Source organism: Tachypleus tridentatus, chromosome 11, assembly GCF_004210375.1.
Source record: "Tachypleus tridentatus isolate NWPU-2018 chromosome 11, ASM421037v1, whole genome shotgun sequence".
Classification (NCBI taxonomy): Eukaryota; Metazoa; Arthropoda; class Merostomata; order Xiphosura; family Limulidae; genus Tachypleus; species Tachypleus tridentatus.
Window position 1 is genome coordinate 89,808,708 of NC_134835.1, and position 26,273 is coordinate 89,834,980.

Genomic DNA, 26,273 nt, shown 5'->3' on the forward strand with positions numbered 1-26,273 from the left:
AACTTATCCATTTCATCAATTTACCACTTTCACTTTCAAAATAATGTAATCAATCTGGTTTCAAACAGATGGATATCTTAGATCTAAACATTTAAACATATTATATATGTAAAAAACGGCTGGTATGGATAGAGAAAGCACTATATAGAGAAGCAAACAATGGTTCGAACTTCTTTGGTCATCGTCAGGTTCACAAAGAAAGAAAGAGGTAGCTGATTACATGTTTGAAGGCAGTTGTGTAATTAAGTGTGGGAATGTAGATGGTGTGCTTAGATATTGGAATATATTTATTAATATAGGTCCTCTACATAGTGCTTTCTCTACTCATACCAGCCGTTTTTCACACGTATAATTTTCTCTTCAAGTGGGTTTTCTCGTCATCACAGATTATTATTTCAACATATTGTGCAAACTGAGAATAACATTATTAACATGAACATAGCATTAGTAAATCTCATAACTTATAATAGTAATATTAATGTATAAAACTTCAAACACAGAAAATTAATTTTAAATGGATTTCAAACTTTACAACTAACCTGACAGTGAAAAATATGTTCAGGGGTGGTTTTCTTAAATTTCAGATTCCAAATAAGACACACACCATCAGGATCATGAGGTACATCTTCATTGTTATTATAAGAGGCTACAAGTAATTCAGGAAACTATATGAAACAATAAAAAACAAAATCCATATATTTATTTCTATCCATACAAGCTGACATTTTTAAACATTATTTTAACAGAAAATCAGAAGGTTTTCAATTTTAACATGTCCCTCAGCAGTCAAAGAGTGTCTTTACACCACAATTTGTTAAACATTAAATGCAACTTCCATCTGGAAACTCCCAAAAGGAAGGTTTTGGATGTATCTTTTACAGACTTCAATACAGCATCTTCAGTTTGCCATACTAGCTAGTATTATGTAAATTCAGTATATATCAATAAAGCCAAATTCTCAGCATCATTAATTAAGTAATTGCCAACCTCTTACTCTCCTACTATCACTTTCTTATGTTTAGCTTTCAATTTAAATACAAATAATTTCACCTGTGTTTTGGTAATGAAAGTTGAAGCATTGAGACAGCAGCAGGGCAAGCGGACAGAAACACTATGAAAACAGCTAGACATAATATTGTACTTGGCTTGCTACACAATATCTACCAAGGTGGTTCTAAATGGTTCCTGAATAACTTTGCATGTTATTTGGAGACTTCCATGTTTCTTGTTCTGTGCCTTTAAGCTCATAATATGCTGACAGATTTCAGTCATCTTACCAGTTCAAATCACAACTCCAGTGCAAAACAAATGCATGAAATGCCTTCTTTTTAGTCAATAAAAATATTCAAATAATTTCAGTTCAAACAAAGAAAAATTAGATTGGATAGTTAGTTTGTTTTTCAACAGAAATATCCCCAACTGGTTCACAAGGGACCTGTTCATATTTTATTTGGAACTACAGGAAAGTTTAGGCATAATGCTTCACTTAGAAATAAAAATATATGAAGTAATTTACTAAAGCAAAAAATCTCATACATAATATTCATTTCTTTTTGACAAATTTTCAGTTCTTTTATTATATAGGTTGGAATGAAGAATAATAAAATCTAGATTATTTTCAGTTGCTTTAACTGCAGAGTTTTAATATTTTAATATTTTTCAACAGTTGACAATTTAAATGTAAACTTCACAATTTGAAGACATTATTTTCAATTATTTAAATTTATTAGTTAAGAAATGATAGGAAAATACTGAAGTTTCATAAAACAATATTTTAAAGTAAATATTAAGTTGTCAGTTCCTTTAATGGCATTACATTTCAATATAAATATGTGAGAAAGTCTGAAATTTACATTACCTATTCAGAGAATTTTGAAAATGATGATGACAATGAGATATTTTCAATATGATTTTGTTGACAATTCGCACAATAATTTGTTTATATCAGAAAAATTTATCCACAGAAAATCAATAAGTTCTTGCAAAAAATAAAAACATGTTATTGTTTGCAAACTTTTAGATACAAATTATATATCAACATACAGAACACTGGTGATTTCTGATGAACAACTAGAATGTTGTTCTAGTAACAATATTTGGAATTGCAAAGTTATAACTTCTAAAATCCTGAGTAGCTGTTACCAGTGTCTGGATGAAAATGTTGATTTACCCATTGGACAGTCACAGCATTTATGTCTCTTTGATTGAAATCTAATCCAAATCTTGTTATTATACACTTTTCATAAACAGACCAGACGTTTTGAGAAATGGTGTTTTGAAACAAATTTCAGATGGCATAAAATGCATAAAATTATAATAACTCTTAAAACCCATAAATAATTTCTAATTCATTAGCCATACAACAGCACATTTGAAAGATATCATCAAAATTTATCTTTTTGATCAAGTACTTTTGGTTAATTTGTAAAATCCACACATTTGTTTCTTCTTATGTTTGAAAATGAATGAATCAAAAATATTGTTTCTTCTTCCAACATTCTGATTTGCTTGAAGCTATTTCACAAATATTTAAACCAGTTTATCACCAGCTTCATATTACTGTCTGGATACTCTGACAATATTTAATTTTATTTATGCATGAAATTATTTAGTAAACCAGTGGGTTTTATCACAAGATGTCTTCTTATGTGCTGTTTCTTGGTGGTTGTTCTTTGTTTTGTGCTGAGTATATTAGGCACTGCCATGTTACCATGATAGAGCCTGTGTTCAAAATAATTTTAACTTCCTGTTTGCAAGCTGAACCACTCTACAGATTCTAAAAACCTCAGTCATTTTACCATGAGATTTTGACAAAAAATGCCCTACTTATCTATACTTTTAGAAAATAAAACTTACTTGAACAGACCAGTCAAAACTTGTAATTGTGCGATTCTTTGACCAGCGGTCATCAATAAAACATCGATTAACAGACAACCTAATCCCACTTTTGTCATCGCTGAAAGATTAAAGGAAAAATATTTCACAAAAATCAATTTAATCGTTTAGTCAATAATCTTCTCTTTGTTATGTTTGTTCTAACTTTCTGAGAATTACACAAATTAAGCTTCTTGAAAAATTACATTTGAACTATATATACATATATACAGAACAATATTTTAAATCAAAAATGGAATAGCACAGTTTTAAGAAAATCTATGTATAATAAGATGCATATATATATTTTTTGTTTCATAAGAAATTTAACATTATAATATGCTTTAGATATGCACAAGAAAAAGATATGGTGTACAGTTTCAGAACCTCATTTATTTTCAGAAAAGACATCTTTGTCTATACACACACAATTTCCTTTTATAATATAACAAATATGGGGTAGTTAATATATTTTTACATTTTTAGAATAAAATAAATTTCAAACAGTTAGTTACTTTTAGGTGGGAATGAATAAACATGAAAAGAAATTGAAAATATAAGACTACAAGCTAAAAGACAGGAAGATAATACTATAGACTATTAGAGATATTTTCAACTTTTTTGCATTATTTCCCAGTCCACAACAGGTTGTACTGATCTCAGTCATAAGCATTTCTAAAGTATATTACATATAATAACAGAGGTTTAAAAATATTGCAGGTTCAGAATGCCTTTTAGTTTCAATTAATTACAAGACAATAATTAGTCAAATTAGTCATTTTTGTATTGTTGTAAATATTGTATGACTTACATGTTGGATTTAAAACTTATTGCATATATTAAATGAAACCTTCCATTCAACAAAATAAAAAACAATTGATTTCCCCATAATTTTGGTATGGTAAAAAAATGTTAATTTAGGGTAGTGACTGTAAACACAATTACATTGTCTGCATTTTTTTTCTCAAAACAATGATAACATTTACAGATTTATAAAGTGAACACTATATAGGAAAATTTTACAATAATTTAACAAGACATAAAAATCAGTAATTTAAACCTACAACAGAAGTTAACATCTTTAATTGTTTCTTACAAAAAATATAATGGCATTTTTTTGACAAAGATACAAACTAATAAAAATAATACATAAAATAAATACTGTATTTGGAGAAACTATGTAATATCTAAAAAGTTCTCAAGTGTCAAACTAGTTCATATAACAGTGTTTATTTGCAATGTAATAAGTCATACAACAGCTATAATAAAGTTAAATAAGCAGAATTTTTTTTACATTCTGATAATGTTTACTGTATCAAAACAAGCATAGTATAAAAAAGTTGTGTTATTATCATGAACCATAATTTTCTAGGTCTCAAGAGGATTTATTACATCTAAGTTAAGATCACAGTGATGGTGGGTTTGACATTTTATGGCACAAAGCAACTAGGTTATCTGTGCCAAACATCCAAAAAAAAATGTAAAAGGATTAAAATTTGTAAAAAGGAATCAAGGTAAAACAAAACAAAGTTTAATATTTGAATTAAAACTTAAACAGCATGAAATCCAATTTTTATATCTAATGTGCAGCAGTAAGAGAGAAATTACAGTAAGACTAGCATTAAAGGACATTCTGTAGCATAAGTTGAATGGTCATAACTAACTTGCCAGGATGTTAAAGAAAAATGGGCCAGTCAGTTTAGAGTATCAGTGAGAAGGGAGTGAGAACTGACGTCAAGCAATTTCAGGACTAATAGAAAGCTAAGTGAATTGGTATAAATAGTACAGTTCATGTACTGCATAGCTTCTATGTGATCAAGGGCAAGAGAAGTGACATACAATTCATCAGAAACTGTAGAGGGGATTCTTTGCTCAACAACCAAATCATGGCAAACAATGGCAGAGCCTACAGAGTCATCTGATTTTGAATCAGATATATAAATGGGAATGGAAGGATGGTTCAAAAGATATTCAGCAAACAGAAGGCAATACTTCCAATCAGGAATATCTGCCTTCTTCAGATGACTCAAGAAAGGTCACATTTGAGGACAGTAATTAGCCATAATGGGATGAGCTGATCTGTGGATATTGCTATGTCATCCAAAGATAGACTCAATTCATCCAACTGCACCTGGTGACAAAGGCTAAAAGGAACAGTGGCAGACTGTCTATTATGAAAAAGGGTGGCCCACTAAGAAAGGAAAAGACAATCCCATGTGGGATGCTGTGGTAAAGATCAAAGTTTTGAAGAACATACATTAAAAGACAGTTGTAAATGACAAAGGTGTAGAAGAGGTTCATTAGACTCCGTGTACAAACTCTGGATTGAAGAAGGCCCCTGTGCAGAGCCAAAGCCCCTGATGGTGAACAGAGTCCAACATTTTCAAGGCTGAAGTCCTGGCAGAGCCATAGACCAGAGACTCATAGTCTAGTTTTGATTGAATGAGGGCACGATAGATTTTTAGCAAGGAACATCAATCCATTCTCTAAGAAGTGAAAAAGAGGACACAGAGGATGTTCAATGCCCTTGTACACTTGATACATAGCTGCTTGATGTGTGGAATAAAGGTCAACTTACAGTCAAATATAAGCCCCAAGAACTTTGCCTCAGGGACCACAGGAAGCACAGCTTCACCAATATAGAGTTTACAGAGTTCAGGATCAGGGTGAATACCCCATTGACAGCAAAAGTGCATGCAAACAGTTTTTGAGAGAAAAAAGTTGAAACCATTTGCAACTGTAGGGGGTAGGTGTCTACTGATGCCATTAATCTTTACAATGAAAAGTGTGACACTCAAGACACAGCCCTGAGGGTCTCCAAGTTCCTGTGGGAAAGAAATGGAAATTCTCAAACCTACATGGACCTGAAACTGGTGATTCATGAAAAAAATGTTTAATAAAAATCAGTAAATTGCCTCGTAACCCATACAAGTGGAGGTCTTGCAAGATACCATACCTCCACGTTGTATCATAAGCTTTCTCAAGGCAAAAAAATACTGAAACAAGATGCTGTCATTTGAAAAAAGTTTCCCCGATTGATGTTTCAAGTCAAATTAGGTGGTCCATGGTGGAGCTCTATCTTTGGAACTCACACTGAGTAGGTGAGAGGAGGTTGTTTGATTTGAAGAACCAAACAAGATGAGCTTTAACCATTCTCTCTAAGATCTTACAGAGACAGCTCGTCAAAGCAATTGGATGGTAGTTCAAAGGAATCTTCAGATCCTTCCCAGGTTTAGGAAAAGGTAGTACAATAGGATGGGACCAAGTATCAAGAAAAACATTCTCCTGCTAGATCTGGTTAAAAACAAAAAGAATAGCAAGAGAAACAGGAGAGAAATGGTGCACCATCTCATAAGAATATCATCAGGTCCAACTGATGTACTGTCAGACCAATAAAGAGCAAGTATAAGTTCCATAAATGTAAGGGGATGATTATAGTCAAAGAGACAATCAGTCTGAAAGGAAAGAGGCAATCATTCTGCCCATGTTTTGATGGCTAAAAAGGTGGTAGATGAAACAAATGTGCTAGATGAATGAGAAAAGCTCTTGCTTATAGTATTGGTGATGCTCTGGGTATCAGCAACTTCCTGGCCATCAGAGAACAAGATTGAAAGAGGGGCAGAAGTATACTGGTCACTAACTTTTCAAATTTTGTCCCATATGACTTTGGAACTGGTGGTCAAAGAAATGCTAGAGATGTATTTAATCCAAGACTCCTTCCAGCTTTGATGTTTTACCTGCCGAGCATGTACAGAGAGCTTGTTGAAATGCATTGCAGTTTAAAAGTGTGGGATATCTACAAAAGGTATCTCATGCCAATTTTTGAGCTTTTCTTGTCATGTGACAGGCAGGATCCCACTAAGGATGAGGATACTGTGAGAAACGTGTTGAGATTTTAGGAATACACTGAGTAACTGCCTAGACAACACAGTCATTTATCGATGGCTTACACACGATAGCAGGATCAAGTTCAGAGAGAGTGTAGAAAGAAAGCCAGTTAACCTGGGCCAACTTCCATTGAGGCTCAAGGGTTGGATGACTTCGATCACAGCCAGTCTCTCTCAAAATAATAGAAACATTATCATTGCCCCATGGATTACTGTTGCCTCTCCAACAAAAGTAAGTGAAAAGTGAAGGGGAGCAGATAGAAAGATCTATAGCAATAAAAGACTGACTAGGTGCATGAAAATCAGTTTAAGAACCAGTATTGAAGACAGACAGGTTATGGTCCAAGAGCATATGCTCTATAACACGGCCCCTCCCATCAATACTAGCACCACCACAAATGGGATTATGTCCATTAAAATCCCCCAATAGTAAAAATGGAAGATGGTAACTGCTCAATGAGAGCATCAAGGTCTGACTGATTATAGATTTCTTCAGAAGGCAGGTAGAGAGAACAAATAGCGATGGTACAACCCAAGGAAATGCAGATGGCCACACAGCCTTCAAGGGTGTATCAAGTAACAAGGATAGGTGGGGCACACACTGATCAACCAGCAATGCCACCCCACCATGCACTTGTCCATCACATGACCTGCCATTTCTGTACAAAGGAAACTGCCTAAGGGTGACTGCATCAGTAGGTTTCATAAATGTTTCATGTAAGGACAGGCACACAGGATGATAAGAATCAATCAGATCCTTAATGTAATCCAAATTGAATCAAAAACCTCAACAGTTCCACTGGATCAGAGTGGCCATTGTTATTTATGTGGTGGGGGAATCGTTTGTTTGTGACCACATTTTTTTTCTTTATTGGACAAAGATCTATCAACCTCTATGAAGGTCTTTGTCTGTGGACAAAGATTCCAACGACTGAGGGCATGAACAAATGGTCGATTTACTTTTCAGGGCTACAAAAGAGGATGGACCCAAGAAAACATTTGAACCTGAAGGAAGTGAAAATGGACAGTCACTGGAAGGAGTGGTAGGGACAGAGATGGAAGTAAACATAGATGCATCAACCTTTTTAATTATGGAATTGCCAAGATTCTTAATATATGTTTTACAAATGACTCTGTTGGAGGCATGGAAAGATCTGTCTGCACTCCCACTGTGGTAGCAGAGATGCCAACTATTTCAAATGACTGAGCATAATGATTGTAGACAGAGCCCTTTATCATTTGCAGCTACCAGGCCTGACCAATGTCTCTAAGCTTGTTTATTATTATATTATTATTATAACTATTATTTATTACTGCTATAGATTGCTCATTTATGACTGTGTTTTGTGTATTTAATAAATAAATTAAAAAAGTTCTTTTGAACTTTGTCACTTTAAATTGTATAGGCCTATATATAATAATTTGGGAGTTGCAACAAGTCGCAATATTTGTCTGTATGAGCATATAGTCATAATGTATACACCAAAGTCATAATGATTACACTCAAATCATAATGGTTGGCATCTCTGTAGTAGTGAATTGGAGTGTAGCAGCATATGTCTGAGATAGAGTCGTAGATAATACTTTCCAAGCCTCTGAGTAGGTGATATTATTAACAGCCTTTAAGCATTGCACCTCTTTCTCTTCTACCCATTTAGGGCAAAAAATGGTGTAAGAGGGGTGTAGGCCACTACAGTTAACAAGTGGTTCCAGGTTGCACTTGTAAGTATTGTGGCCTTTACCACTACAATGAGCACATATCAAAGAACCAAAACATGATGTTCTTTCAGTGACCAAACTGCTGACACTGGAAACATCTGAGAGGATTAAGAATGTAAGGCCATACCTTCCAGTTCAAATAACCTGCTTTGACTGTAGCAGGAGGAGAAGGTGATGTAAACATTAGTATCAGAACATTGGTAGAATCCATTATTCTGTACTTACGAGTGAAGATTCAGTGTACCATAGTAATGCCCTAGCTAGAGAAACCAGCAAAAATTTCCAACTTGGGAATATTCTTTAAATCCCTCTCAACTACAACTCCTCTGGAAGAATTCAAAGTCACATGAGAAGTAACCTCAATTGGTATATCACCAATGGTTTATGATTTCAAGAGAAGTTTGGTGTGTTGTGGTGAAGATATTTCAACCAAAATGTCTCCAGAGCACAACTTCTTTGCTGACTTTGGGGAGCCAGCAAGTTCCTCTAATACCTTCTGAATGAAAAATGGAGACATCTGCCCCAAAAATTTCTCAGATAAGAAATAGAGAATCGGATATCAAGGTGTAGAATCTGGCTGTAATATTGACTGTATGACAGAGTCGTCCATGCGTGGTCATTTTCCAATTATCTGTTGTTTTTGTTTTTCAATTATTTCATTAGAAAGAGGGATATCCATAATAAAGACGCTACATTTCAGTACCTACTGACCTCACCCACCATGGAGCCCTTCACAGGTCACCATGCACAGCAAACACATGGGTGGATGTTTAGATACTAGACAAGGTAAACTGAAGGAACAGAACCTTCCCTGGGAGGTCCTCTCACCACATACAGAAATCCACACCGAGGGGAGTTAAGATAATCTCTGCACTAAAATGGGCAATATTTTATTACCTCTCTTGTTCTTCTCCAATTCCCGTATAGTCCACACAAATGTCTATATCTTCATATAATGCTCTTTCCACAATTCTTGAGGCCTTATCAAAGAAGCTATGGAATTCTTCACTCATCATGATCTGTTGTTTCTCCTCCTCACTTAGATCCTGTGTTCCAGTTACTATATAAAAATATACAACTTAATGTCTCATCAAGTATTTATATGTAGCTTGTGAGTACTTTTATTTAAGGCAAGAAATGGTAAATTTTAACTAATGGGCTTATAGTAAGTATATTATGTTATAATTAATGCTTTATTTTACCAAAACATTTTAGTTTTTTTGAAAGAGTTATATTTTGCTCTTTCTCTTTTTAAAAGTTACAACAACAGTAAACGATATATTCTAACAGTGTTCAATCCTATCAGATTAGCTTACCAAATATGAAATTACCCTAAGGTTACAGTAAATACTAATAAAACTTCAATCAAGTACTATTCTAAAGTTTGTAATGAGTTACCTGTTTATTCACTTACTAAAATCAATTTAATGAGTGAATACCATCAGCTACATTATTTTTAGCAACAGTATAACAGCTCATAGAATGGCTCCTAGGTTTTACTTCAAGTACAAACTTTTAGCTAATATTTCTATCTCTTGACCAATTTGAGATATAACTATAGCCACATCTATTAAGAATTCCCTATCATTTAATTTTAGTGAGTCATTTGAGCTTGTAAATTGTTTCTTATGGAGAAAATAACTATTTTTTTTTTAAATTACGTAAGATGGCCAAACTTATTACATGAAAAAAGAGCACATTTTAAGCTGTCATTTAGATGCACAAGCACACACAACAAGTGGGAATTCTGAGTCATTAAAATCCATATTACTTCATGACTCATTCATAACCAGTACTTATACAAAAAGTTACCAAGTCCTTGCTGATGAGTGGGGATTCTGAGTTTTGAAAAATAACAATTTAAACTTAATAGAAGCTACTATGAGAGAAGGCTGGAGAGAAGCAGTGGTGGAATTCAGCCAGTTTGCACTGGTTCTTAAAAATCTATTCTTAAAATTTCATGAGTTCACCAAACCAGTTCTTACCAGATCTTAACCCTCTGATGCTAGATGTACAATGTATCAACTTTCACTAAGGGAATTCATGCTACATAAAGGCATGTGCAATAATACAATTGTAAATTAGTATGATAAAGCTTGAGGCCAGATTTACACAAGTTCTATAAGTGACAGATCAGCCATCTTAGACAAAAGAAAAAGTGAATTGCCATAGACTAATGTAGGCCTACATTTTCTTATGTGATTATTTGGTATCAATTATCTATCATACTTGAAAACAGAGAAAAGAAGGTGAGTTTGATAAATGATGTAGTCTATGTAGACTTCTATGCTATTAACACTAAACTATGAGGCTTAATGTTATTTTGTAGGTTCTACTATTCTAGAGCAAAATTAAAAGTTCATGGATTGGAGATTTAGCCTGGATTGAGGTTTTCTTTGTCGATCTTTTCAGTACTGGTTGGTTAATATTGTTGCCCCTCACCTTTTTAAAGCCAAACTGTGCCAGTTAAACATAATTTAGTCATACATGGACAAGTTATTTTAATATGCATATTGCCAAAAATGTTAAATGTAGTACATGATGGCATCTGACCATCTAAGGAAATTAAATACATCTCATGTTTTTGCTCAGAATACTGAATCTCTCTTTGCTTACATTTTCATACTGACAGGATACAAAATTTAAATACTAGGCTTAGTAGTCTAGTACTCACGTAGAAAAACTATTCCAATAATAGATATAAACATGACATAACACCATAGTACTACATTTGTGTTAAAATTGTATGGCTTGGTAAAATTATATTTCATTATATTCAAGCTTGTTGATATACACTTATCATATAAAATTCCTTATGTAAGCAGAACACAGTGACCTAAAAACAATATTTGCAAAAACAGTTAAATGTTAAATTAATTTTCTTTGTTTATATGCTGCGAAAAAAAGGTGATTATAAAAAGAGTTTTCATATGAAAATTTATAAAAATAATTAAAAATAATTCTATATTTTCAGCCCTTGTGGTGAAAGTTATATTAATACATTTCTTTTTAAATAAAGGAATTTTAGCATTTCAGGCTTCAGTCCCTAAAATGAAGCAGCAACATGATATACTGGAGTTTGTAAGAAAAACCCCAATAACTAAAACTTCAAAGCAAGATCCAAATGAACATCTAACACCAGCAACTTCAAGAAGCAATGAAACTTCTGCTTCTAATACTACACAAGCTAGAGATGATGAACATCCAGCAACTGTTCTTCGAGATTGCTGGAGTATGGAAGCAGGTCAAGGAGTTCAAGAAAAATATGATGATTTGGTTTTGTTGCAGCAAGAAACCTGGTTGTGATCACTGCACCAAATTTGATTCCATAAACATGAATGGAATTCATGTATCGATGGAATGGAGAAGCTACAGTGTTGAAGCATCAAGAAGGGTTAAAACTGTCCAGCAAGCATCTCTCAGAAAAAAAATGAATGAACATTTTTCACTGAAGGCACACAATGTATGTGCAATGGAATTGAAAGATCATGCAGATGATGCAATTACCAAATGTCTAGATAAAATAAGCCAAAATATATCAGCTCTACACATAAAGTTTTTAATACAATCTACAGTTTAGCAAAACAAAGTGGACCATTTTCTGATGTTGAAGATGAGATTGAGCTACAAATAAAAAATGGGTTGGACATGGGAGTGGGACTCCATTCTCATAAAACTGCTGTTAAAATAGTTGATCACATTGCAAAGGAAATTAAAAATGAAATATTTATTAAAACAATTGAATAAAATTTAAAACTTTGTGTCATCACTGATGAAGCTTCAAACATATCTAGTAAACCTGTGATCAAATTTTTGTAAAGATTGAAGACTATGATCTGTTGCCAATACTTTTTCTTGATTTGGTTGAGTTGAAAGGACAGAATGCTGAAACTATAAACACATGTCTAATAGACAGTTTGCATGATGCAAGATATGATAATGGATAATTGAAAAATAATTTGGTTGCATTCTGCTCAGATGGTGCAAGTGTAATGCTTGGCTGCAAGTCAGGGGTGAGCACTAACCTTGAAAATGATTTTCCTGACATCATAATCTGGCATTGCTTAAATCACTGCTTGCAACTGGTTTTAGATTATTCTATCACTGATATAAAACAAGTGAATCACTTCAAAGTGTTCAGAGATAAAATCTATATGATCTTTTGCCAATCAAACAAAAACTAAATGGAGCTTTTCAACATTTTGGAAGAAACTGGACTAGAAATTCTGAAGATTGGTATAGTTTTCAGACCATGATGGGCTGCTTGCAGCCTAAGATCAATACTTGCTGTATGGCATGTTTATCCAACATTATACAAATATTTTTGTACTTAGAAAAATAATTCTGGAATGGCTAGCCATCTTTGCAACAAGTTCTTCCTGGAGGATTTAGCAATAATGATAGACATACTACAAGAAATTTCTTTATTTTCTGATGCCCTTCAAGCCAGAAACAAGCAAGAGCTGAAAAAACTAATAAAAAGGGCTATTAAGGCATTTGAAATGCTCAAACAAAGTAGAGGAATTTTTGAAAAGAAAATTGATGAAACCATTGCTTCTGATGCCTTTAACCTGTTGACTGCCAAGTATTTCAGCTGCTACAAAACAACTCTAATGCTTCTTCATTTTGTAACTTTTTTGCGACTCCATTTTGGATTGAAAGTGAATTTGTAAGTAGGTCAAATGTATGTATGGTGCTGACATCTAGCGTTGAAGTTAGGTATTATTGAGAACGAATTCACTCATCCGTGGCACTGTGTTACCAATCAGCTTGGACGAGTTATCTCGTCTACGGCACTGAACAGGTTAAGAATATTGAGTTTGTTGAAAACCAATAGACCTTCCTTATCAGAAACTACTGGAGGCAGTAATAAAAAAATATGAAAGCTAGATTGATGGATTGTGATCACTTAAAATGACAATAAAAATTCATGAACTGGTAAACATACTTGAACCAGATTCTTGGAATATTGATGTTGTTGTCCTTTGGAAAATTGCTAAAGAAAAACTGTATGAAATCAGTAAGCACTTTCTTCATGAAATCAGCACTAATGATATCCATGACTGTTGAAAATTTCCTATGAAACTGCCAATCATGATATTCCAAGAACTGTACAAATGGCTAAAAATATCCTCAATACTGTTGCTTTTAGTTCCACAGAAGCAGAAAGAGAGTTTTCAAGAATGAATATCACATGTTCAGATAAAAGAAACTGCCTTACAGTTGAAAATATGGCAAACTTGATGATAATTAATTTGATTGGCCTCCCACTGGATTCATGGGATCCTACTTCTTCAGTTCAAACATGGCTACAAAAAAAACATGCAGCTGATGACAACAGGGTCAAACATGGGAGGAATAAAGATTCTGATAATAATCAAGTGGCAATTTAAAAATATTTAAAGCATGCTAAATAAATTATTTCAGTAAGATATTTTTGTTATTATTTTTCATTGCAAAAAATGGGGGTGTTTAAAGCGAGATAGAACTGATTGTTAAAATTTTTGAATCCCACCACTGGAGAGAAGTAATGGATCTGAAGTACAAAAATATTAATTTGCAATATGAATTAGGCAATCTTAAAATTAATTTTTTTGTTTCTGCCTTTAAGTTAAATTCCTAAACAAGTTCTAAATTTCAGATCTGGAAACACCTGGAAGCAAGTAAGCACTTTATACAATTTATTTATTTACCTGAAATCATATGAATTGTACTGTATTTTATATTTATGAAAAAGCTACTATCCAATTGCTATTATAAGACCACAAGCCACCATCACTAATTTAGCTACAGTTCAGAAGGAAAGCAATTAGTTGCACTCAACCACTCATCCAAAGGGATTAACTGTAACTCTTCTAATGCAGCAATAGCTTAAAGTGCAAGGAATAGTTTATGGCAATGCATGGATTTAAACCCTTTTTGCTCGCTCCAACATCTAGAGATCTACCACAGAGCTAACCCATGCCTCTGAAATGTACAAAATTTCATATTGTTAGATTCTGGTTATAATAAACAATATAATACCTTGCTGATAAACAACATGAAAGAGATAAACATACTTCATAAACACAAATTTTCCATTTCTGATCATCAGACATTTCAGAGCTGCAATGCATAGAAAATTAGTTACGAAACACAGTATTTCCTTTTTTATTTTACAACACTGCATATTTGAATAAAAGATAAGTTCCCCTAGTTGAGTTCAACAAGATGTTCTATTTTGTAGGTTCATTGTGTTTAAATAAATACTAGGCACATTTTATTGTGAAAACTTTGTATGTGGCTGAAGTCTAAGATATACAGTTTTCTTTATTATATATATATTAATTCATTTGTTTCAAATTTTTGAAGTGATTATAGTGTTTTCCTATTGCAGTAATAAATTTGTATCATAAATTCTTCCCTAATGTTTTTTATTATATATTCCACCTATCATACTTTCATTATCAGCATGCTTCACATAGATTGTCATTGTATCTGATTTCTGATGTAAAAAAATATTGTGAACCCAACAGTTAAGTGTCTAGTATATTTATATCAGTTTCAAAATGTTTATTTAAATTTTCAGCTAAACAATACCTTTCTTCTGAAGATCAGCATGACCTGGGGTAAGAGGGTTATCTCCATCAGCTACATGGGCTGGACGAACCATCTCAATTTTGGGAAGACCTGCCACCTTGTGAGGACCATGGTGCCTTGGATACAATGCTGAACTTTCAGAGTCATTTGATGGTAGTGAACAACCCTCTCCTTCCTCTTCCACTGGCACATCACCATAAGTGAGAACTACATGTAAATAAGTGAGGCCAATATCTCACAGTATGCAATTAAGTAATATTTGTTCCTTGGAACTTTTGTTCAAAACTATATACAATACCCTCACTAAACATTAGAAGTTTCAAATAATAATTATACAAATAGAAATTTCAAAACAAACAATACTTAGAACATGTAAAATGCATTATTTCAAAATAATTCAATTACAGGTCCATGATCCCGTATCCAAAGTTTCAAAATTTGAAAAGCCCCAAAAACTGAAGTTTTGTCGTAGAGTGTGGAGTGTCAGTATAACAGCTGACCCAACTCCCCACCTACTTGGCCCACATCACTCAGGTGTTATGTGGTGGTGTGGCCCAGCCACCTAGCACTCTTACAGGCAATTTAGTTGTGTCTCAGTGCTCCTACTGTTCACGTGTCTGCTGTTTGCCGATATATTTTTCTTGCTTTTTATTTTGCAACTTTGTGTTTAATTTCATTGTTCCTTTGAAGCTGTGTATATTTAAGTTTTACCAAATGTTTTTGTTGGAAATAAAATGTTTTAGAGAATTTATGGACTATAATTATTCCACTATTTTATTTATCAATATATTACTCTATAAATAAACTGTAGTAGTATTTGTAGTCTTTATTTAATCTACGTAGTGTGAGTATTCATACGTTTTTGCTGCAGTATTAATGTTTGATTATGGGTGCTGTCCTGGATCCTACTAGGGTGATACATTTAACCTAAAATCCAAAAAATTCTAAATTCCAAAACATAACTGGCCCCAAGGGTTTTGGAAAAGGGATTGTGGGCCTGTGCTATGAGAATAAACAGCAAAATTACTTAGTAACTCTTCTTTCACATTAAATATACTGTTTTATTTGTAAATGTATTATGTAGTTACCTAAGGAATATGTTATTATTGGGTATAAGAGCATTAATATTTGTGAAAACTAACAATAAAATATTTAGTAAACCTACTAGCTTATTTATGAATAAATGATCCAATACATTTTGAATATTGTTCCATGAATAACAAATATTATAAACAAAGCACTACACAAAAATTTTAAAAATCACAACCATGAGTTATTTTATATTCCACAAGAATTAAAAGTATACTGACAAAATTAAATTAACGCAGCATTCCATGCAGAATAAAGGAAAAGTAAAGCTCAAAAAATTAAATCAGAAATATTTTGGATGAATATACATAACAATGTTAGTTTAAACTGATAGAAACTCACAACATATACTTCCATTCTTGTCAAAATTATACATTGTCAAAAGAATGGATAAACTAAATGAAAAGTACCTAATCTTTAATGTGAATACTAATAAAAAAAAATTATGATATAATTGAAATAGTATTTTTTTTTTCTTATTAATTTACTGAATGAATCATAATTTTAGTGCAATAAACAGCATTTAAAAGTATATGTAATGATCACCAAATGAATTATAAGAAAAACATATCTTGAACATCTTTGGATACACACTGTTTTATAAAAATGTATATTATCTTGAAACAGTAACTGTGATTAAAAAGTATATTACATATAAAATGTAACTGCTAATTTACAAAAGAATTATGAGTATTGCTTTTTTCTTTTCCAAACAAATAAATGATAAAATAACAACTAGGTATTTTATAAGTAAATTAGTTTCATCATAATGAGTTTAAGTTTTAAAAGGTCAAATAGAGAGAAAACAAGAAAAAACAATAGAATAAAGTTAACTGAAAGATGCTTCCAGAACTGTGCATAAGCAAGAAGAAGTACAAAGCCTACATGAGTTGGTATCTTCCTGAGATGTTTCAAGTAGTGACTAGGTCTCTAGGTTAGAAGGTGGCTGGCAAAATTGACCTACCTTGAAATTCATCATCCCATTCTAAACGTGTGGGAAAAACAAAGTGACCATCGTCTTTGAGTTGAAAAGAAATACAAGAAAACAGTGTAAAAGTACAGATCAAATGTTTAGACCCTAAGGCATTTTAAAAATAACCCATGAATATGAAATACCCAAAGAAATTTAAGCTATTGAAGAAACTGTGTTACTCAGTATATGAACTAATGCAATACATTAAATGAAAAACATCTCATTTTCAATCATGTTGTTAACAAAAATGCATGTGCTTGCAAAACATTTAAGTAATTAAAAATATATACATCATTTCAAATTCTAAGTTCCCATCATAAAATAATCACTTGATTAATTGTTACCTATATATTGCTGCTTTTACACCATTAACTCATTTGTCATGACATTATCTAACTGCAAATGAAATTAAACAGTGGCTAAAGGTATCGAAAATTGTCTTTCTGAACTGAAGTGTTAACCCTAAAATTACTAACTTGTTTTTATACCATTCACTCTTCGTGAGGTCCTCATACAGAGTAATGTTTATGGTTTTGTCTGTTACAACACACAGTGTAAAGAAATTACAACATATATTGGATGGAACCACTCTTTTTCTACATAAAACAAATAGGGAAATACAACAGTAATTAGTTTGATTTCTTACAGTATTTATAGTACCTTCATTTGAATTTTTTGCAAGTTGCATATTATTAGGGCTCTACAATCAACAAAGTCAGGGACCCACAAACAAGTTGGTGCATGTATATCTGTTACAAACAGGTAGGGTTCTTATAAACCCTTAAGGTAATTCTAGGATTAATAATGTACTTAACATGTATCAATTAACATATTCCTTCCTCCTCTAGTTGAAACTGTTCACCTAAGTACATACAGAGAAGTTCATAAACTTCATTCAGTCTTGTGTATGCTTTTTTTAATTGCAGACAACAATACACTTCATAAATGCAGCAAACAGTTTTATATTATGGGTGTTTATAAAAAAAAAAGTTTTCTTCCAGCTGAAAACTTATAGGGCTGTAAACAATATGTTTATTTGAAAACATCTTAGCTATAAGTAAAATTCTTTACTTGTTTCAGAGTTTCAAGTGACCAAAAAAATAATATTCTGATGAGCCATAACTGTTCATTTGTTTTTTAAAATTAATACAAAAATGGTAGCAGCAAAAATTTTCATGATAAAGGAAAATTCTTTTAAATGTCATTTACTTTTGTGTTTAAAGTGAATTTTCTAGATATAGACTGTTGCAAAAAAATACCATTCTTTTATATATATGTGCCAGAATCCTATTACTTTTGAGCTACCATTTATGCAAGATTTTTCACGCATAGATGAATATTTGTAACTGTTTATTGTTGCTTAGCTTACAAAGTTCATTTAAACTGTGTTTAAGATTCAGACTACTACTAGTGTTTTTATATATCTTACACTGGTACTGTGTTATTAGAATAGGATTTTGATATATATGTCACCTTTTTATATCTTTTAAGAAATGATACTATCACAACAATTGCTGAATGTGTGTCACTGTTATATACATTTTTGCACAAGTAAGTGTCATACTTATATTTCAGCTAAACTTGCATGTATGTTTATTGGAGGTATTATATATATATATCAACATATCTTGCAATGCAGCTGTTTAAAAAGTTACATGCTAACATGAGTAATTTAAAATACTGTATAAATGAAGTTAAAACAGCTATTAATATAGAGAAGGAAAGTTGCAGGATATAATCATGAAAGAGAAAGCTCAGCAAGAAAGGGTTGCAGAATATAATTGCAAGCTTAGAAAAATATTTTAGAGAATGCAATAGTGCTAATATACAAAATATTTATCTACAAGCCAGAGAAGCTAAAATTGCCATTGTTTACAAAGCTGAAAACTATCAATGTACAAAAAAACAACAACAACAGAGACTTCCATAACCAAGATAAATACATATAGATAGAGTAGACAAAACCTTCTTAGGTTAAATCTAAAAAAAACACCCTGTAAGTGAACATTCTAAAGTACTAGATCATGCCAGGTTAACCCAATTCACTGACAACTGCTATCTTTCATATTGAATCAAGTTAAATCAGCATTCCTCCTTCTGCAAGGGAGGCAACAAATTATGATGAAAACTGAAAGATTGTTTATGTAGTTTTCTCCCTCTGTCTCTATTAAATGGCTAATATAACCCTAATACAAAACTTACAAATAAATAAAGAAGCTAGAGTACCTTAGTCTCAATCATCAGAAATTATTTGGTCCAGACATGTTAGAACCAGTAAGTACTTGTGAAGTTTAGGAACTGTATAAAGAAGCAATATAGATTTCTTAAAAGTATACTGAAACTATGAAGTCAGCCTATTCAAAGTTTCTTATATTTTTCACTTAATTCATCCAAACTATTCCTGATAATGACAGAAGTAACATAACCTGAATGTCATCCCTGTGAATGTTTCTAAAACTTTTGAGGCTAATTATTAGTTCAGAACAGCATCTGGTAATGATGGCAATATCGGAATAGCTAATTCATCCAGTTCATGTAATACAAATCAACGTTTAGTATTCAGAACCTGATTAAAGAGATATCTAAAGAAATCTTGACAATGTGAATAGTTACATGTTCAAAGCCAAGAATATTCTGTGACAGAACATGTGAGGCAGTGTGTATATTTAGACTATTTTCATGACTAAGGCAATAACATACCATAAATCAATAAAAATATGCTGAAAAACATATGCACAGAAATATTAGTGCTAACTACCATTGCAACAGACAAGAAAAGTTCAATTATGACAGTCTTAACTACCTTGTTAAGCATATTAACTTCTAGAGCAGCATACCTTTATAGTATTATAATAGTCATTTGATTAAAGATATTAAATATTAAATTTAGGTCTAGATTAAAAAACTAGTTTAATAGTAATGATTTTGCAACTTGCAACAAACCTAGTCACATTTCAAATCAGATAATCACTTTCAAGCCACATATTGTTTATTAACTTAAATGGTCAGAAAACATGAACAATTCATTAATGTTAAGAAGACAGCCCTTGTTAGATTACTGGATTAACATACCTATATTCCATAAGATGTGTCACTACAACCATCAGAAATGAAAATCTAATTTCTGGTTTACAAAATAAAAGTTTTTACATTGTACACAAGTGAGTCATTGCTATATATCTACTCTAGTACTGTTTATACATAAACCAATATTATTATATGAGCAAAGGTTACAGTCCAGGCTGACCATGTGGAATGGAGAAGGCTAATGTGGTTAAAATATCCCACTAAAGAAAACAGCACAATTACTAGCAAAACTTTGGTTTTAAAATTTCAACAAAAGGCATTGCATTAAAAATAAAATTGAAAGAAACAGATATTTTGTGCTGCATAAAAACAATCATGCAAGCATTCCAAACATAATAAGTGGTGTGACTGCCACTAAATAAAACCTTAATATGACAAACTTTCTTCCAAAACAAGTTTCTACTGTACTAATAGAAACTATTCAACTAAAGAACTTCATCTAAGCAAAATGATGATAATGGTTGATGTCTGTCTAAATAATACTACGACTAATCATAATATGGTTCATACAAACCTCTAGAAATGTTTCAAAGATTTTTTACAATTTATCAAGTAGGTGATAATACTATTTAATATGTTTGTTATACATAATTGTATATGACATAGACAATCGCATTCTAACTCTTTTAATAGCATAATTTATGCATGCTTAATATCACTTATACAGCAATAAAATAAAAAGTATTCTGGATAACAAGTGGTACTGCCTATTGGTTTCACAATGTTAATTTGATCCTAATAATATTTGTTCTTGTTAAATTTATTTCTGTCAATACTACCCAAATAAACAAAGAAAATAACTTTTGTAATACAATAAGACTTTCTGCAAAATTCAAAAAATGTTTTACAAAATTCCAGGATAGAATCCATTTTGATCAAATTCAAATTCTTCAAGGACCCAGCTAAACTAAAATTCATATAATTTTCCAGACCTGTGTGAACCATGTATAATGAACTCAGTACAATTCACAGTCACAGCATTTAAAATAAAATTATGGAAAGGTAAAAAATGTTAAAATAGCAGTTTGCAGTTACAGAAGCATTTGTCCTCTGAACAAAAGCACTTAATCAGTTTAAAAATCTGGTCACCTTATTTTACAGAAGGGTTGTATAGTACGTTTATGAATGGCTTTATTAGTCTGTTTGTCATAGATCCATCACAGAGCAGAACAGTTTTTAGAAGTTCTATTGTGCTATGCGTGGTCCTTAAAGGAAAACTGATCAAATACAACTACAAATGATGTCAATGTCCTGTGTTTTTTTGCTACCTTACGAAAGGTATTTACATTCATTGTGATGATAACCACTTTCCCTCAGTGAACAACAGATATTCTGCTTTCCTTCCTTCCTTCCTTCATACATACATACATTACATAGTGAATGTTTCAAAGTTATGCAAAGAAACTTCAGAACTTAGTAAAAAACAAGGTTATGTGACAGAAAATTATTGCATAGTAGGATAAAAACAAATTTACAAAACCTACTCTTTCCAGAAACAGAACTTTAATTAAAATGAAGTACTCATCAGCATGATTGCAAAAGGGAAATGTAACTGTATTTACATTTAAGGAGCCTTAAAACCTTTGCAAAATTATCTATAAAGTAGTACAATTTATGCATTTTGTCCATTGTTACAAACTAACAATATCAGTATTTTATCAATTTACCTTTTTAACACCATAAAAAATTATAAACATTAAATATTAAAATCATATTCACTACACAGACACACAAAAATAACAGTTAACAATGTCACATCACTTGACTTACAGTAATTGTTTTATATCCTCTATACTTCATTTCTTAATATCTATTATCAATAGCATTTCTGAAACCCCAAAAGTATGTTATACACATTTCTTACAAAATATTCCATTCCTACAGTTTCTAATAATTTGTATGATTAAATATCTATTCAATAAGCAATTTCATTATTTTTTCTAACATTGCATTCAAACACATTTTAGTATTTTATTATAATACTCAAGTATTTATTCCTCAAATTTGCTCCATTTTTTAGTTTGTCTTAAATGAAACAATATTCACCAATTTACTATCACAAAAGATTATATTTACAAATTTAAGACAATTAATGCAATATAACTTTAGACTTAATTTGAAACACAAATGTACTATGTTGTGATTTTCTACATTATTATATAAATATTATATTATTCTCTAATATTCTATACTTCTATCTAAAAGGATAAAAATTGTCATTTACCTACCTTCATCCCAATGAATAACTTGTGGGTAGCAAATGATTCAAAGTTACAATTTGAAATAATTCTTTAAATAATACTAAAGCAATACGATGAATAAAATATTATGGCTTTTGTCCTCTTTTTACTATGATGAAATAATAAACTTTATAACACAGTGGCATTATATTTGTATAGAGTTGAGCTATGGTTATAAAAATTATTACATTTATACACATTTTAAAGTTAATTGCATACACAGCTTGTTGCAAAAGAATGTCTAGCCTTTGTACAATAACAAATTCAAAACAAACCTTTATTACAATTTTACTTTTACTAAATTTAATATCTTCAGACCCAAGAACACTAAACTTGACATTACAAGTACTCACAACACACTATACATAGCATGTAAGAAACACAACGTCAATTTAAAACATACTAGTTTATTTTAAGATTCACATTAATGTAAAGTTGGTTTTGAACTAAAACAGAGCAATTAAATAAGTCTATAAGCTTTATTTTATTATGTAGCTGTCTGTCAGTTTTATTTGAGCTGTGACCAATTGAAAAATTAATGTACAAGGGTAACACTTTTATAAAACAATACCACTTTTAATTCTATTAAATTAACTGATATAGATTACCAATATTTGATATTAGCATCTTTTTCAAATTAATTTTACTAAAACAATAGGGAATAAAAACCAATAGCAGTTTCAAATACATGGTACCACCAACCCTTCATAACTGTTTATTAACAAATACAATAAGCACAAGCGATTTGTGATATGCAAAAAAAAAAAAACAAAGATTTTTATATTTTTAAAAACAGTGCAATTTACTATAGCCTAACTTCAAAGATTTGAAAACAAGGAATAATTATTGCCAAATTCTCAGTGTTACATAAGTCATATGGAGATATTTGGCTATATAATATTAGGGTCCAGCACTAATCCTGAAGTACCAACTTCGAAACTCATATCATCTATAAATTCAATTACTAATGTTGTTTTATTTAACACAAAGCTACACAGTGTGATACTGCACTCTGTCCACAGCTGGGAATCAAACCCTGGATTTTTAACATTGTAAGTCATCACAATGGAAGATTAACTTAATCATACTTAAAATATTTCAGCATTTAGCTTTGGCTACGAATTATTTCTAGCTATTTATATAAGCATGGAAATTAAATGATAAAATAGAAGAAAAAATTCCAAAACATTAGCCAAAAAACTATTCTTCATTTTATAATAGCACTTAAATCAGTCCCATAGACTTAGATATAAATAATGTATTTTTTAATCTAAATATTAGTTTAAAGCTTTCAATTTTTCTTTCAGAAAAAATGCTACATTTTAATAAATCTCTAATCTCAATTTAGTCCCATCACAAAATAGGATGTGTGGAACAGTATAAAAACATTCTTCCTTTAGTCCACATTTACTCAGAAAACAAAACTTTATACTAAAACAGTCAAATTTGATAGCATATTCAAATTACATTCAAGTATCACACCTTTCAACAGGAAAACATATGTGCTGAGAGTTTATTAACTTTTCCTCCCTGTTAATTTTTTTACAGTGTTTTAAGTTTCACTAAACCATGCAGTAGAAACAAATGAAAGGGATGTGATTAACATATAAAAGTACTAAAAATACAAAACAATAGTATACACAACTAAGAACTTCACTGTAAATGAAGAATCAACAATAACCATATTTATTAATGTCACATAACATTCAATCACACTTAAAGTAGAACTCATCATAAAGCCTTATCAGTATCATTTTAATATCTATTGAAAGGCAGGATACTACCACAATTACTTGTAATTACAAAAATAAGAAAACAGGATCTTTACATCTACCTACATTACAAGCTCAACAATCAAGCTTGTCAAAAAATGGTCATATCAGTGCATGAGACCAATGAACAAAACTGATTTTATTTACAGATGATAATTTAAATTAAACATGATTTTTTATTTGCAACAAAAGGACTGTCACTAAAAAACAGTTATATCTTTCATTTTCTAATGATCAGATACTTTTTTTTACAAAATTCATGCCAAATTATTTTTGTAAAAGACCATTTATAATTTCTTAGTGTTTAACTTTTCTTACAAAGCCTAAATTTTAAATAACCAGTCATAATTCTAACATTTATAACAATAACAGTACTTAATTTCAGATGTGATCAAAGAGGTATTTGAAATAAAATGAACAATTCAAAGAGATACTTTTGAAACTTCATTATACACAAACATACAGTTTTCATAAACATTTATATTCCACAAATATAAAACTCAACAAACATTAAATCAAAACAAACAATAACCTCAATTGTAAAAAAAAAAAATTAAAAAAATTACTACAATGAACAACTTTCATGCAAAACACAACTTGGACATCATACACGTACAAGCAACAACAATCATTCTTAGTTTAATATACACTTTAAAGTAATTAAACACAAAAAATAGTGTAATTTTTCTGTCCCACAGTGAGGATGATCATATGTTCAAACATACCAGTAAATTTTTTCACGAGAATAGTTGAAAGAAGATTTGTTTCTCAAACTTTCAGTCCTATTCTATCAGCGTTTTTTATTTCAGATTGGTCAGGATGAAACGTGATAAGTAACCATAATTCATCGTTATATGGGTACATGAATTTTTGGTGACAAAAATGGAAGCTGCGTTAATTTATAATATAATTGACATCATAATGTTACAAATATATATCTGTATATTACATCATGAGAGACATTACAATTAAACATCTTATAAACTATATATTTATTTATTTATACACATACAAGAATAACAAAATAAATTTGGGTATAACATACAGATGATGAGAGAACCATTATAATTTTTATGACTTCATCATTTGATACAGAAGAATAATAAATGTCCATAACTTAAATGAAGTACCACAGCCACAACTTCAAGGTGGCCAAGAAATGCAGTAAATTTTATTTGATTTTAAGAATACAGGAGCATTAATACAAATCATGCTAACTATCAATATGTTATTCATCCATTTCATCATCCAATTCCAAACAAAGTAGGATATGACAGACATCATCATGAAGTACATCTTCAGTGGCATGAAAATCATGTAGTGTTGAATATGATTTTTTGCACAAGTGTTAACACTGGGTTGTTGTAACAATCTTACCAATCAATGAGTGAATACTTGTTTTAGTATTATTACACAAAGCTATACAAAGGGTCCTCTGTGCATACCAATTTCTAATTTTGAGCTGACAGGATAAGGGGAATTATCTACTGAAAAACACCCACCACCAAAATTTATCTAACTACACAGTAGAATTTAACAATCACTTTTATAACAAACCATGAATCCCCTCTATTCAGAGTCTGTGTATGCTAAACACATCTAGCCCATAAGTTATAATGTCAAAGTTTTAACTATAATCTCTGATGATGTCACATGATAAGCAAATACAATTTTTATGGTCACTTTATACCACCACCTGCTATTATGTTTTTGTTTTTCTAAACAAGTTCTACATGATTTTAAAGACCTGTAACATTTGGCAAAACTGTAGGCTGTATGGTTCTCCAACCAGCTGTATGTCTATACCCAAATTTAATTTTGTTTTTGTGCCAGCTCTGTACGTATATAGCCTGCATATAAATGAAAATGAAGAGCCTGTTGATAAACCTTTTTTTCAAAACATCAAGTTGAAAATTGTCTTGATAGCATAAACTAGTCCTTTTTAAACATAATTACTTTGATTTTTTATTTTATGAGTAACAAAATCTATGCAGGAAAAAGTATGAGTAAACAATATTCATAAAATTACTAGTAACTAAAAGTACACTATGTT

At 31.2% G+C, this 26,273-nt stretch overlaps 2 protein-coding genes across 23 annotated transcripts in view; one reads left to right on the forward strand and one right to left on the reverse strand.

Annotated features, from left to right (window-relative positions):
- The window catches only part of LOC143232734 (cytoplasmic dynein 1 intermediate chain 1-like), a 65,154-nt gene that overhangs the window by 21,959 nt on the left and 16,922 nt on the right, over positions 1 to 26,273 (reverse strand). For 2 of the 22 annotated variants that reach the window (XM_076468491.1, XM_076468497.1), the window contains 6 exons: positions 22,437 to 22,454; positions 17,113 to 17,166; positions 15,060 to 15,266; positions 9,378 to 9,540; positions 2,857 to 2,956; positions 540 to 665 (listed from right to left, as the gene is read on the reverse strand). In XM_076468491.1, the coding sequence (XP_076324606.1) occupies positions 540 to 665; positions 2,857 to 2,956; positions 9,378 to 9,540; positions 15,060 to 15,266; positions 17,113 to 17,166; positions 22,437 to 22,454 (668 nt within the window). The remainder of the gene's footprint in view (positions 1 to 539; positions 666 to 2,856; positions 2,957 to 9,377; positions 9,541 to 15,059; positions 15,267 to 17,112; positions 17,167 to 22,436; positions 22,455 to 26,273) is intronic. The other 20 variants (XM_076468508.1, XM_076468498.1, XM_076468504.1 and 17 more) reach the window with 10 other exon arrangements.
- LOC143232444 (uncharacterized) lies at positions 11,532 to 12,664 on the forward strand. Its single transcript, XM_076467902.1, has 3 exons — positions 11,532 to 11,779; positions 12,056 to 12,194; positions 12,440 to 12,664. Exons 1-3 carry the CDS (start codon positions 11,532 to 11,534, stop codon positions 12,662 to 12,664), a joined length of 612 nt encoding a protein of 203 aa, XP_076324017.1.